Source organism: Rattus rattus, chromosome 14, assembly GCF_011064425.1.
Source record: "Rattus rattus isolate New Zealand chromosome 14, Rrattus_CSIRO_v1, whole genome shotgun sequence".
In the NCBI taxonomy this organism is placed as follows: domain Eukaryota; kingdom Metazoa; phylum Chordata; class Mammalia; order Rodentia; family Muridae; genus Rattus; species Rattus rattus.
This window is the reverse complement of record NC_046167.1, coordinates 62,040,815-62,057,125: the sequence shown is the minus strand read 5'-3', so window position 1 is coordinate 62,057,125 and position 16,311 is coordinate 62,040,815. Positions and strand designations below refer to the sequence as shown.

The 16,311-nt window shown below is 46.7% G+C and overlaps 1 protein-coding gene across 10 annotated transcripts in view; it reads right to left on the bottom strand.

Annotated features, from left to right (window-relative positions):
* Positions 1 to 16,311, bottom strand: part of Phactr1 (phosphatase and actin regulator 1) — a 474,784-nt gene that overhangs the window by 97,823 nt on the left and 360,650 nt on the right. For all 10 annotated transcript variants that reach the window (XM_032884873.1, XM_032884876.1, XM_032884872.1 and 7 more), the window contains one exon: positions 8,509 to 8,589. In XM_032884873.1, coding sequence (XP_032740764.1) covers positions 8,509 to 8,589 — 81 coding nt within the window. The remainder of the gene's footprint in view (positions 1 to 8,508; positions 8,590 to 16,311) is intronic.

The window sequence follows — 16,311 nt, the reverse complement described above, 5'->3', positions numbered from 1 at the left end:
TGACCTGACTGACTCCTTACTACGCAGGCAGGAAGACATTAATTCTTTTTTTGAAAAAAAATTATTTTAATTTTATTTATTTTACACTCAGAACACAGTTTCCCCTCCTTCCTCTCCTCCCACTTCCTCTCCCTCTATCTTCCCTCCTCACCCATCAGATCCTTCTCTGTTTCTCTTCAGAAAAGAGCTGGCTTGATGGCTTTCAACCAGCCATGGCATATCAACTTGCAGTGAGACTAGGCACCTTCTCGTCTATAAAGGCGGACAAGGTAACACAGTAGGGGGGAAGGGTCCCAAAGGCAGGCAACAGAGTCAGAGACAGCTCCTGTTCCCACTGTTGGGAGTCCCACAAGAAGATCAAACCACACAACTGTAACATGTGCAAAGGGCCTCAGTCAGTCCCACTGAGTCTCTGTGAGCCTCTGTGGGCCCAGGTTAGTTGATTCTGTGCATTTCCTTGTGGTGTCCTTGACCCCTCTGGCTCCTACAGTCCTTTCTCTCCATCTTCCACAGTATCCCCCAGTTCTGCCTAATGTTTGGCTGTGGGTCTCTCTATCTGTTGTCATCGGTTGCTGGATGAAGCCTCTCTGATGACAATCGAGCTAGACACCAATCTGTCCTTCTGACTGGTCTGGCCTCGAGGACATTAATTCTTATTTCATTTTCTCAACATGGTACCTCTAGCTGTGCTGGGCTTTCATCTTAACCACCCTCTCCCCTTCCCATCTTCTCTAGGAGGATCCCTCCCCATTCTTCAGCATCCCCCACGTACTCCTTCCTGCCAGGCGCCTTACGAGAGACCCTGGTCTGTGGAGACACTTCCGTGCCCTGTGCTGTGTGAAAGTTAATTACTTTCCTCACTGTACCTGCCAAGCCCTCTACTGTGTCTACCGCCACAGCTGCAAGTTGGGCTAGCCAGGGAGCCTGTCCCATCTTACTACGACTTATGTGTCCTAGAGTCATGCCTGCAACATGACATTATGGCCAGCTAATCCATGATGCCCACAGTGCACTCACTCATTGGTGAGTCACACTAAGGCATAACACTAATTTGTTCATGCTTCTGGCTCCAGCACTTTTTTTTCCCCTGAGAATATGGTGTTGCCTAAGAAGAGATTTACGTGTGTGTGTGTGTGTGTGTGTGTGTGTGTGTGTGTGTGTGTGTGTGTGCATATACACATGCAGGTGCATGCAGAGGCCAGAAAAGGGCGTGGTTACTCTTCACAGAAGGTGAAGTCAGGGTCAACCTGTGGTATTTCTCTTTGAGCTGGAGTTAAGGCGGCTGTGAGCACATGGGTGCTGGGAAACAAACTCAGGTCCCCTAGAAGAGCAGAGTAGAGTCTTAACCATTCACGCTACGGCTCCAGCCTCAGCTTAAGGGAATTTTTTTATTTTATTTTATTTTATTTTTTAACTTGAGTATTTCTTATTTACATTTCGAGTGTTATTTCCTTTCCCGGTTTACGGGCCAACATCCCCCTAATCCCTCCCCCTCCCCTTCTTAATGGGTGTTCCCCTCCCCATCCTCCCCCCATTGCCACCCTCCCCCGAACAATCACGTTCAGTCTTAGCAGGACCCAGGGCTTCCCCTTACATTGATGATCTTACTAAGATATTCAATGCTACCTATGAGATCAGAGTCCAGGGTCAGTCCATGTATAGTCTTTAGGTAGTGGCTTGGTCCCTGGAAGCTCTGGTTGCTTGGCATTGTTGTTCATATGGGGTCTCGAGCCCCTTTTAAGGGAACTTTTAATGACAAGATCTCTTTGTCTTCTTTATCATTTAAACAGCTTCTCATGCACGTCAATGGAATTTCTGGTATCATTAGGTGGATTTTGTTGACAAGACCCCAGTGAAGGAGCACAAGCAGCTTCATTGTAAGAAGTCCCGGGCTGCCCCACTCGGTTCTATGTTGGATTCCTGAAAGCAAATGCTCTCTTCATTTTCATACGGTTACTACGGATCTCAGCTTCCCGTAGATGCCATTTGTAAGCTCCACATCAGAGTAGCTAAAATGGGACAAACTGCAGTGCCTGCTAAAGGTTGGGAAAAAACATTTCCCATAAGCTGAGGACTTTAAAAGTCCATGCACCTGGGGTACCAGATAAAAAAGAGAATTTCAGAAGGCCACAGAAAATATTTGTCTCCTGTAATACAGAGAAGAACTTTTATTATTTCCATTTGGAAAAGACGATGATGACCTTTTAATTTAAATATCAGGCTGGAGGCAGGAGGTGGTGGTGGAAAGCATCCATTTTGAGAGCTTTTTTTGTTTTTGTTTTTTTTTTTTGGCATGCAACACCTTCCAAAGCCCTGGTTCTCAGTCTGTGGGTAACAACCCCTTTGGGGGGGGTCACATACAACATATCTACATTATGATTCATAACAGTAGAAAAATACAGTTATGAAGTAGCAGCAAAATACTTTTATGGTTGGAGGGTCACCACAACATGAGGAACTGTATTTAAGGTTTGCAGTGTTAGGAAAGTTGAGAACCACTCTTCCAAAGATGTTTTTCACTTGAATAAGGAAAAAAACAACCCTCCAAACAAAAAGAGAACAACAGGGGGAAAAAATCCCCAAACTCTCAGCCTGATGTATTTTATTGTTTGGTGTAAAATGCTATCTTAAATTCTAGCACATTCTGGGACGCCATGTTGCTCATAGGCACCCCGTCAGTTCTATTCTTTCCTGGAAGGAGACACATCCTCTTGACCTCCTTTTCCCTCCACGTGGGATCCTCTGTACCCAAGGATGACAGACCCTTCTGGCTGGGCTGTGGTAGCCTCATCTGTGTCATTGTAGCCTGCCACAAGAAAGGGGCAAGCCTGTCTGACAATGCAGGCTGGGTGTCACATGACTCAGGAGCAGAGAGCTGGACCCTCCCCTCTCTTTCCTTTTCTTTTCTCTTCTTCATATTTTTCCCTTCCCTTTTCCCTCTCTCCTTCCTTCCCACAAGAAACACATTCATGGGAATGAAACAGTCTCATTCTACATGATGCAAGTCACAGGGGTAATGGGAAATCCAGTGACAAGTCACAGCATCATGCTACTGGTGAGTGGCTTGCATTCTGCAAATCCCATGCTGTAGTAACTGTTTACATTTCTCCAGTGGCTTCTAACTGCGATGTTTCTGAGGTCCTCTGCTGGCCGCTATGCAAAGCCTCCCAGAGTTCCTGTCAGTTCCAAGCGAGTGGGAGGTGTCCTTGGCGAGGCCATTATGAGTCTGTGCTCACTGGGTGTGACATGGGTGGGTCAGTCAGCTCTCCACTGCCACAAAATACTGAGGAGACCCACTCGAGGGAGGAAAGGCGTGTTTGGCTCTCAGTTCAGCGGTTTCCTTCCACTGGTGTGGCTCTGGGCTTGTGGCAAGGAGCCATATTTTGGTGGGGGAAATATGCCAAATGACAAAGCTGCTCACCTCAGGCTGGCTAGGGAGCAGACACAGACGGGAGAAGTGGCTGGAGTTACAAAATGCCCTTTAAAGAGATGGACATGGTGGGCCTATAATCCCATCAGGAGGGAGGCTAAGGGAGGAGGACTGTGAATTCTGGATATGCTGGACTTCAGAGAGAGAGCTTATAGCTCAATGTAAACAAACCCCATAGACCTCTTAACAGTACCCTTCAATGGCCCTACTTCCTCCCACTATGCCCCACCTCCAAAGTTCTACTGTCTCCCAATAGCTCTGGCATTTGGACTCAAGCCAACACATGGACTTGTGGAGAACATTGAAGACCATCTCAGCTCTAGGCGTCAGCTGCCTTGTCTCTGTTTTGGACTGACAGCTGGAGCTGTGACTAAGAGCTAATAGAGGGCCTTGTTTTGCATGAGAGATAGGGTCACTGTAATACTAATGGCCAAAGAGCCTGTGTGTGTGTGTGTGTGTGTGTGTGTGTGTGTGTGTGTTCATGTGTATGTAGGTGTATGTGAATGTGGATGCACATATGTGTGTGCTACATGTAGAGGGCACAGGACAACCTTGAGTGCCATTTTCATGAAAGGTCTACCTTGTTTTGAGACAGGGTCTCTCACTGGCCTACAGTTCCCCAAGCAGGCTGGACTGGCCAACCATGGAGCCCTAGAGAGCTGTCTGCTTCTGACTTCCCAGTGCTGGGACCACGAGTGTATACTATCAGACCTTCCTTTCTCATACAGGGTCTGGAGGTCAAACTCAGGTCCTCATGTTTACAAGGCAAGCACTTTACTGACTGGGCCATCTGCACAGTCTACAACTCTGTTTTTAAATAGTTTACCCCTGCGACACTGACAATATCTGAAAGTAAGGAACGGATGTCCATCTATAGAAAATATAAGGCACAAGTTTATCTATTTAAATAATTGCCAGTGACATTTCATGGACCCAAGAGAAGGATGGGGAGTCCCTTCCTGACCTTAGAGCTTGTGTTCTGTTTCTGTTTCTTCTTTGGAGAGGCTGGGTAGCCAGCCAGCTCTGGTGATTCTCCTGTTCCTCCCCTTCTCCCAGGGTTAGGGTTCCAGGAGTGCATGCATGGCCATATCTAATACCTTACATGCACACTGGGGATCTGAACTCAGGTCTTCATTCTCGCACAGCCAGAGCTCTCGCCCACTGAACCCCCTCCCCAGTCCTTGGGATATCTACTCTTCCTGATTCTGGGGCCGGTTGACAACATTGGTGTTCTCCAGCTGCTTCCTTTGAGTTGAAACACTCCCTGTTCAAGGAGGTAGGGCGTTCCTGAGACTCAGAGAGTAAAACCACTTCATGTGCCTGGGAAAGAGGAAACCTACACGATTCACAGGAGCTCCTCCTCAAGGTTATGGAAGCAGTAAATATCTCAAGATTGTAGAAAGAGTAAAAAACACTGGGTGAGGAGACTCCCCAGAGCTGCCTGGAGGAGGTCTCAGGACTGTTCAGCTGCCTGAAGGTGGTTTAGACAGCTTCAGGGGTTCAGATTTTGTGAGTCAGCGTCACTGCCCATCACCCAGGCTGGTCTCCTCAGTGGTGCAACTGCCTTTGAGTCATCCCTGTAAGTAACCCATCGAGCATGCCCCTGTAAAGAACTCCAAAACCCCTTCATTGGTTCACTAAGTTAGACTCGTAATTGTCACTGTGGTCTGTTGTGGGCTTCCAGTCTGGGTAAGGAGATGCGTGCGTGCGTGCGTGCGTGTGTGTGTGTGTGTGTGTGTGTGTGTGTGTGTGTGTGTGTGTGTGTGTGTGTGTGTGTGTCTCCCCAGTAAAAGGGTTAGAATAATCAGTTCTGTGAGGGTAGAAAGGGTTTGAAACAATGTAAGATTTGGTGATAGGGAGGCGGTAATGAGAACATGCTAGCATTTTTTTTTTTGAGTGTTTGTATATTTACTAAGGTTCTAACTCATATTATCTCATGCAGTCAAATATCCAAACAATATTATCCACACTTAGAGATTAGAAGAATAGAAAGACATAGAAGTTAAGGACCTTATCTAAAGTCATGACGGTAGCTTGGTTTCCAGGTATGCAACAGTTCACCTAGCCGGGGTTATACCTGAATCCAGATAATGTAATTTAGGGTTTACACTCCCCCTGATGGCTTGACATAATACGATAAAGTTATAAAAGACTAAGAGAAAGGCTTTTATCAGCCTAGGCCTTAGCAAACACATTACTACAGATTACTATGTGTTCAGTGGAGTTTAATCACCACCACCACCACTATCACCACCATCACCACCACCACCACCATACCACCACCACTACCACCACCACCACCACCACCACCACCACCACCACCACCACCACCACCCATCATTGTACTATTTAGATAAGGTTTTATATAACTCGAGGTGAACTTTCTCTATGTTATATGGCATAGCTGGCCTTGAACTCCTAATTTTCCTGCTTCTATCTCCCAAGTGCTAAGATAATTGGCGTGCACCCCCACGCCCAGCTGGAGTTTTTGCCCATGCACATTCATATGCACACATGTCTGCATATAGCCAGGCTCTCTGTCTCTCTGTCTGTCTCACTCTGCCTCCCTGTCATTCTGTCTGTCCTTCTCTCTCTGCCATCACAGAGCTAATAACCCCTTTGGAGAGTCTGTTCTCTGTCTGACATTATTAGGAGCTTAGAAGTTCCAGCAGTAGCCTTCCGAAGCCCCTGCTGTCCTGGAGTTTATAGCCAGTGAGGACATTTGGCCAACAAGCAGAATGGGAAGACAACACTAACTGCAAAGAGAAAGATAAAACAGAGTTCTTGTGCCAGTGACAGAGAGCTAGGCTGATCCTTTCAGTTATGCCAGTTACTTACTGAGTGCATGTCAGAAATCGCCCTGTAGCATCCCACAGAGACCACAGCCATAACCCTGGCATCCCTCACTCTTGACTTCTGACCACTGCAGTCTGGCAGACCCTGTGCCCACAGCCTTGTGCTTCTTTCAGTACAAAGCATAATGTCTGCTTCAACCATCTGCAGCTCCTTTGGGGAGGTCTGGACATCACCCTTAATCCAGGGAGCTACAGGAGAAAGTGTTCTCTGCTTCGCTTAACAATAGTCACCCTAACTAATGTGTCTAAGGTGTTTGCAGACGGAGATGGGAAGGCTGCGGGAGAGAAAGGAAGAGAGAGGACAGAAAGAACTGACTAACTGCATCAGAGCCATCTTGGGCTGTGGGCAAGGTGGCTAAGCCCTCGCTGCTGTGGATTATCTCACATTACACCTGCAGTCAGGCATCTGCTGCCTCTCCTGGGGAGTGGATGTGGAGAGGAGCTTGTGGTGAATTGCGCTGATGAAGGTTAATACCCGGCAGCATTTAGGGACTGTCTAAAAAGTGTCACTTTGGGGAAAACCGACAAAATGAAGGATCTCTACCCCTGGAGAGAAGATATGTTCTACTGCTCAGCCTCCTCCAGGTAGAAGTGGATCATGTATCTCAGTTTAGGGAAGCTCAGGTACTTAGCCTAGTGTGAAAGAGTAAAGTGTCACATCTCTCCAGTGTCTCTTGTCACCAGGGCAGGGGCTATGGTGTGTGTGCCATCTTCTACTCGACTCTCAGACTGGCAATTTGTGCCACGATTAAACATTTCGAGTATACTGCTGAGAAGGCCCATAATGGTGACGGATGAGGTGACACGTCACAGAGAGTGGGCTGGCTACTTTTATGTCACCTTGACAAGAAGCTAAAGTCTTCTGAGAGGAGGAAGCCTCAATGGAGGAAATGCCTCCATAGATCAGGCTGCAGGCGAGCCTGTGGGGCATTTTCCTAATTAGTGACTGATGGGGGAGAGCTCAGTCCATTGTGGGTGGGTCCATCCCTACACTGGTGGTCCTGGCTTCCATAAGAAAGCTCGCTGAGCAAACGAGGAGGAGCAAGCCAGTCAGCAGCACCCCTCCATGGCCTCTGCATCAGCTCCTGCCTCTGGGTTCCTGCCCTGCTTCAGCTCCTATCACGACTTCCTTAGATGATGAACAGTGATATGGAGGTATAAGCTAAATAAACCCTTTCCTCCCCAAGTCATGGCATTAGATCATAGCAACATAACCCGAACTAAGAAGACGAATAAGGCCTTGTGCGTAACGAAGCAGAAAACAGCTGAGTCAGGGAAGTCAGGTAGGTGCGCCAGGACTCAGAAACACAAGCTGACTTTACCTACTGGAACCCTCGGGGCTTGGAGGAGACCCACAAAAATCACAACAGCTGACTGCGGAACCCTGCTCACAGAAGCACTTCTGGGTGAACCCGTGAGGTCAAATGTCTCACATTAAGACAGCTGAACAAGAGCAGGGGTTGGCTGTCTCACACACAACCCTGAGAGGAACAGTGTCGTCAGAGTGGGAGGACAAAAAGGGGGAGGAGAAAGAAAAGCCAAGGACAGGGAGATGAGAGAGTGGGGGAAGAGCTCTTTGCGAGCAGGCTCAACATCAAATATCAGCTATTAGGGAAGGAGAGCGAAGGCCTGTTACTGTGAGGTCATTCATCTCCTCCAGTTTGGTTACAATCTTGCCATTTTATATTTCTTCCTGTTGTGGAGAGAGATGTCAAGGTTCCAAGAGAGAAAAAAAATCTGCTAGAAAAATCCTATGGGGTTATGGCTTTTAAATGTTTGTCTTGGGAGCTCCCACAAACATGGGCAAGTACATTTGTCTCAGTGCCAGGGCCTACCTACCTCTGTGTGTGTGTGTGTGTGTGTGTGTGTGTGTGTGTGTGTGTGTGTGTGTGTCTGACTGTTTATGTGTGTGTCTGCCTGTCTGTGTGTGTGTGTCTGCCTGTCTGTGTGTGTGTGTCTGCCTGTCTGTGTGTGTGTGTGTGTGTGTGTGTGTGTGTGTGTGTGTGTGTGTGTATGTATGTGTGTGTGTGATTTGGTAGCATCATATTCTTTTTTCTCCAGTATTGATGTCTGTAGTGCCCTCTGCTTTGCTCTCCTCCCTGTAGCATCACCAGGTTTTACTGTAACATTTGATAAAGCGATGCACAAAGCAAAATACAAACCCAGCAAGGACAAGGTACACCTGGCTGGGTCCTGGACTGTGAACAGCCGTCTGCCTCTTACCTTTATCGTAGATCTCCTTCAAGACCCCTCGCTTGATCAGCTCCTCTCTGCTCTGCCTCATCGATATCTTCCTTTCCAGAGCTGTAAGCAAGAGTCAGACAGGAAAGTGTGAATGGTGACCATCATCTTTCTCCTCACCCCGAAAGGGTCCACACGTTCACAGATACTGCGATCTACTGAAAGCCTATGACTTATGGTTAGCTCATGGTAAGCTAACGACACACCAGTTAGTATTTTAACACTTTGGAAAGACATGCAACCAGGATATATTTAAATTTTTGAAATACACTTTTAATTATCTCTCAGACAGGTATATTTATTGAATCTGACTTCTGACTCCCCGACTTAGGACAGATGCTTCATCATGAAGAATTGTAGCATTTTGCCAGCCACGTGACTACTGAATAAAGGGACCAGGACTCTGAGCGAGCCTCTCCCCAGGCTCTGGTCAGAGGTGTGCCCTTGAAGATGGTTGCTCCCTGCAGACAGGCTGGCATTTCAATGATCTGCCTCATTGTTGATGTTCACTCGGGGTCTCCTTGCTTTTCCAATGTAAAAGGTATCAACTGAGGTACACATTTGGATATTTATCTCTTGAAAAGCACTCTGTATTGGCATAGTCCCTGGGATCTCCAGGGGACTATCTGAGGAACGGTGGATAGCTTCCAGGGGACATCTTTCCATGTAGCTTCATGTGGGCGAAGCCACTCTTAGGAAAGGACTTTTCCCAAGCCAAGTGCTCCTCCAGCTGAGTCAGGTCTGTGGAAGGTGGAGCTGGAGAGGGAGTGGGTGTAATGAGGACCAGTGAAGGGGAAATAGACACAAAGAGCCGATAGGAGGGATGCTGGGAGCCTGTGGAGGGAAGGAAGTCCCTTCAGCACCTGCGCCTCTCTTCGGTTTCTGGTAAATGTGGGGCAGAGAGGAGGAGTTATTTCAGTGGCTTGTGTTAGCTGAGTCCTTCGGCATCCTTCAGAAATGTATCTACTTATGGCTTTGGGGGCACACTAGTGACAGAACAGAGGAACTCTCTTATGCAAAGCTACATACAGATTAGTTAGGTGTACACACACACACACACACACACACACACACACACACACACACACACACACACACACACACCAGTAGCATTTAGAATGAGAACCAGTGGGCCAGAAGTGAGGCCTTGTTGGAAGCCTCTCTCTGGGACATTAGTCAAATCCCTCCTCCCACCACCACCACCACCACACACGCTGGCCAATCTGATTCCACAATTCTTCAGTGGGACCTGAGCATCTGGAGTTTGATGCAAAGCTTGCTGGGTCTTCGTCAGGCATAGCTAGGCTCACACTCTCTGACAACGTAGTTTGGTAGAGCAGTTCTTTAGCATGCAGAGTGCTCTGGTTTTAACAACCAATGTTATTTTTTAAAATACAGATCTACACAATACATATATAGTCTAAATGAGAAAATACTATTTCTCCACCCACTACCAATTTCAAAGTGAAGGTGACTTTGTTCATTTGCTGGTTCAGAACTCTGTGCTCACAAGGGCGATGCACACAGCGTTTGAGAAGGGTAGAAAGTTACCGTTGTTAACTGATCCTTACTCTGGTTCCGGGATCACACCTACTCTACAGATGAACTACACAGAGAGGTGAGCCCTAGATGTTCCCTGGTGCCTGAGGCCTAACCCTGAACTGCTCAGAGATACACAGCTCAAGTGTAAGAGTAGAAATTCCAAGGTTTCTGTCTTCTCCCCAGGACATCATACCGTTGTGAGAATAATTATATGGTATATGGAAACAGTAAGACTTTAACAAGGGAAGTCAAGTTTCTCTTTAGAATCTTGTGTGCTTCTGAGAGTGAGGGGGTGAGGGAGAGAGGGAGGGAGGGGTGGGGAATGCTTGACAACCTCAGGCGTTAGTCCTTGCCTTCCACCTTGTCTGAGGAAGGATCTCCTGTTGTTTGCTTCAGTGTGCTACAGACTACCTGGCTCACGAGCCTCCATGGATTGATTCTCCTGTCCATATACAAGTGCAGTATTACAAGTGTATACCACTGTGTCCAGCTTTATGTAGGTTCTGGGGATCCTGGTGAAAGTTCCTGACATTTGTGTGTCTAATATGTTATCCTCTAAGCCAGCCCCACCCCTCTGAGGGCACAAGTATTTGCGGTTGAACAGTACAGGAAGTGCCGTCAATACTTCATCCTCAGATGACTCCTCTTTCTAAGGTGCCATTTCCCTAGGATCTCTCTTCACAAGCTATCCACAAAGCCTCTCCTCTTACCTCACTGTCAACCGTCCTTTCAAAGGGAGAGCTCAGCTTGAGCAAGGCCAAAGACATATCATGGCTCCTGTGTGCAGTTAAGTGAGCCGCCTGTTACAGACGACCCCTTCCAGACCTGAGGCCTGGCCTATTACTGAACTAGGAAATGGGGCTATGGGTTCAGTGAAGAGGAAAGAGAAAACATGGCTTCCCCTTCTTTAACCAGGGCTGCTAGCCCAGCTTTCTTTACCAGGTAATCTTGGTTTTCAGTGGAACAAAAACAAGAAAAGGAGAGGAGAGAAATGAAGAAACCTTATAGACAAGGAGCCATTCACTGGGGCGGAACCATGTAAAATGCACTATGCTCTCCCAAAGCACAGGGGGATGAGGCCGGAGGACAGGCCGTCTACCTGGGGTGGCTTTGTCTCTGGGAAGTAAGAAGCAGAACTGAGTAGAGCAGAGCCAGTAAAACGAAAGACACAGAAATTCATATTGTCAGCTGGTTGGCAACAACCCGCAAGCAGGTATTATTTCTATATGGACGAAAAAGAAACTTAGTAAGGACTTACTTTACAACAAGAGAACTTATTTTAAAATGTAGGAGTCATTCTTATTAGGGCAACAGGGCAGTGTGAGTCTGAGGGACCTCACAGGGAATGCTTGGGTGTAAATGTTATAAAATTAGATAAAGGTGTGTGTGTGTGTGTGTGTGTGTGTGTGTGTGTGTGTGTAGAGGCAGGAGAGACAGCTCAGCAGTTAAAAGCACATCCAGAGGCCCAGGTTGGGCTCCCATGTTGGGTGACACAAGCTCCCACAACTTCAGCTCCAAGGGATTTGAGGATCTGATGTCATCTTCTGGCCTCCCCAGGGCTCCCATATATGGGGGAGGTACACACACATACACACACACACACACACACACATACACACACTATGTGTGTATGTGTAAAAAGACATTATTAAAAACCACCATGTACTATGCACAGTGTTCTGCATGTCTTTTTATTTTTGCTTTAAAGCTATCAGTCCCTTTCAGGGTCTATCTCCTCTCAACCACTTTATTTGTTTGTTTGTTTGTTTGTTTATTTATAACTTGGCTCTCTGAGCCTTTGTGTTTAGGTCCCCAGGATAACATCCTGAAGGGCTTTTCTCACAGTGAAGCTTGAGGTAGTTTCTCAGCGTTCACTGCGTGTCCTCAGAACTGATGGCAGTTATGTTTCAAATCTCTTGGGGATTGCTTTTTGGTTAAAAGCAGCAAGTGTTAGGTTTGGCCCAGGGGCTACTTAAGCCCTGCACACAGGCAGTAGCACGCCCCCCACCCGTCTCTGTCTCTCCCTCTCCCCTTTTCCTCGCTGGTGCCATACGATAGCTGTCTGTGGATCTGGAGTCCTCAGGCCTCCAAGCAAAGTTTACCAAGCATACTGAGCTATCAGGGGTGAGAGGGAAGCTGTGTGAGATAGAGGTGTGTGTTGAAGCCTTGTCTCCTGCTGCCTGGCCTGAGGCCTTTTGGGGAGGGGCAGTATTGATGGTGGAACAACTTCTTTAGTCCTGTTAAGAGTATCAGAGTGGAAACCTGTTGAGATTTTTTTTTTCTCCTCTAGGACATTCTATATCTGTTGAAGACCCTGCTCAACTGTCTTTAAATTACATTCTGAGGGGAATAGACATTTAAGGGGAGAGGCAACTGAGAAATGAAGAGCTGTGTAGAAGTCCCACACGCTCTTCTACTGCCGTTCCCTAAAATAGTCAACTTGCAATTAAAATCTGTAGTTTTGATCCCTTTGAATCTTCCAGCTCCAGGGAAAGGAAAATTTAAGCAAGAAATCTGTGCGTGACAGAACAAGTTTCGGTACCGTGAGCACACGTCAGCTGCCTGTCCAGTGTCAAAGGTAATATGATTGTCCAGCATCCAAGATAATATGATTGCAGTAGCCACAGCCTAGGAAGACCCCCCCCAAACAAAACAACCAACCAGGCAATGAGACGAAGCACAACTGTAATCCCACACTCAGGAGACAGAGGCAGGAGTCTGAGGTCACCCTAGGCTATACGGTGGCACCTGGTTTCAAACGCTTAGAATGCAGCTCCGTGACATGCTAATCAGTACAAAGTTTAATCTCCAGCACAGCAAATTAGACAGAAAAAAAAATTTAAAAAGGAAGAAAGAGAAATGTGAGCATGTGGTATATGGTTAGATAGCATGCTATGATAAACACATTCAATAGTCATTCGAGTCCAAAGGCAATCTGTACAAAAGCCAAATAAACTATCTCTCACTAGATCAGATGTCCAAGAGTGGTCGGTCGGAAGAGCTAAATATTTCTGCCAAGAGCCCAAGTGTTGCTAGGTAGAGAGATTTTCAATTGCTTAATTATCCAAGGAAGGCCTTACTGAATCATTTATTTAGCATGTAAAAAGACACCTTTACCTGTAGACTTGGGCCAAGTGATCTCCAGAATGACCATGCCTAGTGTGGGACATGTTTCTGTTATAGGAGGATCATGAAACACAGGTTCATGTGTTGGCAGCTTGCTTCTTGAATCATGTTCTTGATCATGCTAAGGGTGTGTGGTAGAATGTGTAGGGGGCTGGAACTTAGTTGGAGGACTTGGTTGTTTGGGAATGTGCCTTTGAAGGGGACATTGGGATGTTCAACACCCCTCTTTGTGTTTGTTTTCTAGTGATTAAAGCAGCTTTGTGCTATGACACATTGCCTCTGATACAGGGATGTTTTGCCACAACCCTGATTGGGGCAAGGAATCTTCGACTGAGACACTGAATCTGGGAGTGAAAACAACCTTGCCGGATTTTCACTTGATTCTCTCCTGTATTTTGTCACAGTGACAGAAAGCTAAATATATGTAGAAATCCCGCATAGGAAATGAGGGATAAGACTTCTCCTTATATAATAAGGTACAAGTTGTGGTTGCTGCTCTCTTGGTGTGGTCTTACAGCCCTTACCATGGTTTTAGAATAGCAACTTCAGCAGAATTCCCAGTACATGAGCTCAGAGAGCCAACATTCCACTGTGGTAGTTTGAATAAGACTGCTCCTCATATGCTCACGTATTTGAATTCTTAGTTAGCAGGGAGTGGAACTGTTTGAAAGGATTAGAAGGATTAGAAGGTGTGGTCTTGTTGGAGGAAGTGTGTCATTGGGGTTGGGTTTTGGGGATTCAAACGCCCACATTAGGCCCAGCCCCTCCCCCTCCCCCTCCCCTGCTGGCTGCAGATCAGGATGTAAAGCTCTCAGCTACTGTTACAGTGCAATGTGTGCCACCATGCTCCCTGCCCTGAGGATAATGGATGAACCCTCTGAAACTGTAAGCAAGCCTCCAAATAAATGCCTTCTCTCTGGTGTTTCTCCACAGAAGTAGAGCAGTGACTAAGACACCCGCCCTCTTATTCTCTTCCTGCATCTTTCTAAAAAGTCACATGGTGTCATAACGGTTCTGTGACTCAGTCAGCTGCAGGGATTTCCCAACAGGCTTGAATGGTCCTCACGTAGTGAGAAACTGTCTAGATTCTTGCCCTAAATACCAGACAAACTAGCCTTACCCTTAAGCAGGGATTCCTTAAACTGGAGGCTGCAAACACACCCAGGCAGAACAACCCTCTTCTCTCTCTTCCTTTGTGAAGAGACATTCGTATACTGTGGATGTTCCTCTAATACATGGGTGGGGGGATTGATTGTTGAGGGTTCAATATTTATTTCTTTGAAATCTAAACTAGAACCATGCCTGGATGGCTGATCTCTGGTAGGAATTCCCCTGCAGCTGTTATTAGGTGGGAAGGTACTAGAGATGTATGAACAAAACTCATTGCTAAGGTGGTAAGCCAATTATTTCTTCTTCTTCTTCTTCTTCTTCTTCTTCTTCTTCTTCTTCTTCTTCTTCTTCTTCTTCTTCTTCTTCTTCTTCTTCCTCCTCCTCCTCCTCCTCCTCCTCCTCTTCCTCCTTCTTCTTCCTCTTCCTCCTCCTCCTCCTCCTCCCTTTCCCTCCTCTTCTCTCTTCCTTTTCCTCTTTTTCTCCTTCTTCTTACTATTATTTACAAGTAGTTGTCATCATAGCTTGTCGGGTCAATTCTTCATGGCCCACAAGGCCAGAGACTGTTTTTTTTCCTGTTCTTTGTAATGAGATTTAACTCATCTTCATCTACGCAGTCGAAAGTGTCTACCTTGCAGAGCAGTGTTGCCCACAGATACTCAACAAATAAATACAAGCACAGACTTCAGATACTCAACAGATGCAAGTGCAGACAAAAGAGAACCAGAGAAAGATGGCGTCTGTACTGAACATGTAGAGACCTTTTCTCTTTCCACTTTCTTATTCTTTGACAGATTCACTCATGAATGTAATAAATTTCAGTCAAATTTGCCTCCCTTTTCTCTCTCTTCCATTCCCTTGACCACTGAAACTCTTCTTTCCAGCAAAGCCCCATTCCTTTACGAGACAAATCTCCTTTTCTGGCCTGGCCACCATCTACTAAATAATGCCCTATAAGCACTGTTACACACAGCATTTCCATTGCAGTTGGTATTGTGTGTCATCTAACAGTAGGGTCAGGGGCACAGCAAGAAACGTACATGTTCTGTGAAAATATTCCATTGAATGTAAGAGATTAGATGTTGGCATCTTTGGGTTCTGGAACCATGCCCCAAAGGTACTGAGAGATGACCGTAGACACACAGGAGTGGGGCAAGGTCTTCCTTTATGTCTGGGTCAGAAGAAACTCCCAATGAAAGTGTTCAAGCGCCTATCTCCATGTATGCCTTTGGCTGGGATGGAAGCCTAAGTCAGTGGAGCTTTTTGCTGCAGTGTGTGAGCTAGGCTGGATGCTCACCAGTGCATTCAGCACTGAGGCTTTCACCAATATACAAAAGTGTAGAGTTCCTTAGCCTCAAGTAACCCAGCACCACAGAGCATTTGCCCACTAACAATTCTGGTTGGCCATAACTGATGTTAGATGATGTCACTAACAGGCCTGTTTTTCTCTTCTCTGCAGGCAAAGGGCCTCTCAGCCTGGTCCTGGGCATGTGTATGAGGAAAAGGAGTGGACATTGATGTATTTTATAAAATCAAGGGTATGTTTTGTGGAGTGTGGTATGATGTGGTGGGAGGGGGTTCCTCAGTGGGCCCATGCTAAGGCATCCCTCCTGAGTCACCACCTGTGATGGGATGGGTGTAGTATAGAATAGAGTTTATTTTGGGGCATGGGAAGGGGAGTTGAGAAGGGGGTAGAGGCAGAGAAAGAGAGGGGATAGAGAAGGGGGGAGAGAGAGAGAGAGAGGGACAGAGAGAGAGGAAGAGGAGGAGAAGGAAGAGGAGGAGGAGGAAGAAGAGGAGGAGGAAGAAGAGGAGGAGGAAGAGGAGGAGGAGGAGGAGAGGAGAGGTGAGATGAGGCTAGGTGAGACTGGCTAGGAACACATGGAGAGAGTAAGGGGATGGGGAATGAGATAGAGGGAGAAAGGGGCTAGATAAAGAAAAAGGGCAAAGAGAGTCAGAGAGAGCCAGACAGGTTAACCAGTCCCTACCTGGCTGTTGCTATGTAACTGC